We start from the raw sequence: 3,114 nt of genomic DNA, 5'->3' as shown, positions 1-3,114 counted from the left end.
TTCCTGAGGTTTCTACCGTTTTTTTTTCCCCGTTAAGGGTTTTTTTTTGGGGAGTTTTTCCTTATCCGCTGCGAGGGTCATAAGGACAGAGGGATGTAGTATGCTGTAAAGCCCTGTGGGGCAAATTGTGATTTGTGATATTGGGCTTTATAAATAAAATTGATTGATTGATTGATTGACTGATAACAGCAAGCAGGAGGCGTGGCCTTTTCATAGTAGACATGCTGATTGGTTTCCTCCTTGTCCTCAGAAGAGAAGCTTTTATAGGGTTTTAATTGCTTTTAAAATCTTTAAATAAAGTGCAGTGAACAGTTTTGTTTTGAGACGTCACTGACTGATTGTTTTGTTTTTGTGGTTTTTGTCTGCAGAATATAATGACAGTGTTCAGGAGGGTAACGACTTGTGTCTGGTGGGTGAATACACTGAACAAGACGACGAGCCTGTAAAGAAAGTTTGTCAGTTTAAGCGCAGTACGCTGCGTCAGTGCTCAGGTCTACCCGACACCAGCTTTGGATATGCTGAGGGAAAACCATGCATCATCATCAAGATGAACCGGGTCAGTTAAAGTCTCCTCATTCAGTCTGTTGGATGTTTAAAGCATGCAGAATGCAGCCTCGTTGTGACTTCCTGTTTGCACTCATGAGACGTTGTTTAATTTACTGTTCTGTCAGAGTTCACGAACAATAATATGACATAGATCCTGTTCTGTCAGAGTTCATGAACATTAAGAAGATGTAGAACCTGTTCTGTCAGAGTTCATGAGCAATAAGACAACATATAGTACAGCGGATTAGCAGATAAATTGTGCACTTTTTGAAAAAAGCATGAAATTTCTACCAAAGTTTGTAGATACCATAAGGTTTATTTTCAGATGTGGAGGGATGTCAGATTTGACCTCTGAGGCCTGGGGAGAGGTCAAATTCAAGATGACAGTCAATAATATTCAAATACGCTTAACTTTGGAACCAAACACAATAGAAAAAACATTTAAGGTGTCATTTGGTGTCAAGTTTAGGTTGCCCATTCAGTTAGTGGTACTTTGTGATTGTGTTAGTGATCACCAGAATTCAAGAAAATGCATCTAGGTCAAAGTCATGGTCAAATTATGCAGACGGAGTGAGATAAAGGGTGCAAAAAGATGGTGTATTTCCAACATAATAACAGTAATGATAATGATCATTAAAAATGTATTTACTTACAATATTTCAGTAGGCCTACTATGCTTCTTATACTGAAACTTGCTTTGAGATCAGTAATAACACATCTACATTTACATGCCAGCTATTAGCTCTCAAGCCTGTTTGATACCAGTATCGATTAACAGTATTGAACTAGGCTACTTTGCTATAGCCATTCCCTTTATTCAGCTATAGTCCTACTTCACACACATTACCAAGCTGAAATCTCCAGAACATGCGCTGTTCAATCATACAACTGACTTCAGCTCATGTATGTTCCAGACTGTCTTCTGGTTTAGCTAGCAGAATTATTTGATCAGTGCCCACCATTTTTTTTTTTTTTTTTTACCACAGAAGCTAGCTAACTAGCTAGGCAGACTCATTCCCGGCTACAATCAAATTCAATGTATTTGCATGTTAAGGCTTTACTCAAGTATACTTATATTGGCGGAATTTCCCAGATGGCTCTTAGCGCTAAGAGCTTCTTAAGAACGCTCTTAAGCCTCCCATGAAAGAAAAACGCATTTCCCAGATCGCTCTTAGCTTAAGAAGATCTTTCACTAAGGAGTTGTAAGATTGACCTGACCCACTCTTAACAGTCTTCTTAGCGACCAAATGCAAATTAATAATACACTAACCAAGGAGATATTGAAACAGTGCACACTGTATTTGATCTATTTTATACTTCAGATTTATATTGTTGAGCATTAATTGGTGACAGAAAAGAACTAATTTCATTCTGCAGGGAAACGTGTGTCCTTACTGTGCATATGACAGTAAACACTTCTTGAATCTATATGTTTTATGAAGACCCTGTGTGTGCTCAAAGCTGTGGCAGAAGTTACGCACCGAAATCTGGCAGAAGAAAAATAATAAGACGAAAAATAAGTATGAGGAACAACAAGTGTATTCCTGTATGTGCTGTGCACATACAGGAACACAAATAAAATGAATCATCATGACTATCATTTATCATAATTTGTCCGCACATATCCCACATCTGTATACACATATCAGATAGTTTACCGCATCTAAAAAATGCGTCAGGGCACAACAGAAACACATCCACCCTCCAAACCTACGACATTCAGATATTGGGCAACTGACAGGTGTAATTGAGCTCAGCTGGAACCTCATCAAGGGACGCTCCACCTGCTACTCTACATAACGGCGTTACCCTAAACCTAACCCTAACCCCACATCACACGTGTGAGATACCATGGCTGCTTTACAGCATATTCTCGCTGCTAAACAACAGTGTCGCTGTGTGCTATGCCAAACCATTTATGTAAATGCATTTGTGCGTCAGCACTTCAGCCCACTCGACGTGCTGTCAGACCGGGCTGTCCAAACGAAGTACTGAGATACAACGCCTCATCAACTAGTGCAATTTTGCCCTCATCCCAGAGGTGCAATGCCTGGCTGTGCTGAGTTTTTACGCAGTGGAGAGCTTCCTGGAGGTGGTGGGAGATGGCACCGGCCTCAGCAAGGCGTCTGTGTTTTTTCGTTTAAATATAATATATTCCTCATGATTCTCTTACCAAGACTACTTCTTATTTAGTTGTAGTCTTGTTTTCATTATGAAAATAGGTCATTAACAAATATTTATTGTCTTAGCTTTTCATTAGAATTATTAGAACACACATACACACAAGCAGCAGGGGATTAGTGCATTAAGTTTTTATGTCACTAGCTGAGGTTGAAGACGTTATCAATTCAGTCAATCAATTTTATTTATAAAGGCCTATATCACAAATCACAATTTGCCTCACAGGGCTTTACAGCATACAACATCTCTCTGTCCTTATGACCCTCACAGCTGATCAGGAAAAACTCCCCAAAAACCCTTTAACGGGGAAAAAAACGGTAGAAACCTCAGGAAGAGCAACTGAGGAGGGATCCCTCTTCCAGGACGGACAGACGTGCAATAGATGTC

The 3,114-nt window shown here is 39.7% G+C and overlaps 1 protein-coding gene across 1 annotated transcript in view; it reads left to right on the top strand.

Moving 5' to 3' along the window:
• The first annotated feature begins 221 nt into the window (after positions 1-221).
• The window catches only part of LOC126399573 (sodium/potassium-transporting ATPase subunit beta-3-like), a 44,785-nt gene continuing 41,892 nt past the window's right edge, over positions 222-3,114 (top strand). The window contains exons 1-2 of the mRNA XM_050059632.1: positions 222-231; positions 369-556. Coding sequence (XP_049915589.1) covers positions 222-231; positions 369-556 — 198 coding nt within the window. The remainder of the gene's footprint in view (positions 232-368; positions 557-3,114) is intronic.

The sequence above is a fragment of the Epinephelus moara genome, chromosome 13 (assembly GCF_006386435.1).
Source record: "Epinephelus moara isolate mb chromosome 13, YSFRI_EMoa_1.0, whole genome shotgun sequence".
NCBI classification, from domain to species: Eukaryota; Metazoa; Chordata; class Actinopteri; order Perciformes; family Serranidae; genus Epinephelus; species Epinephelus moara.
This window is presented reverse-complemented; position numbering and strand designations above follow the sequence as displayed.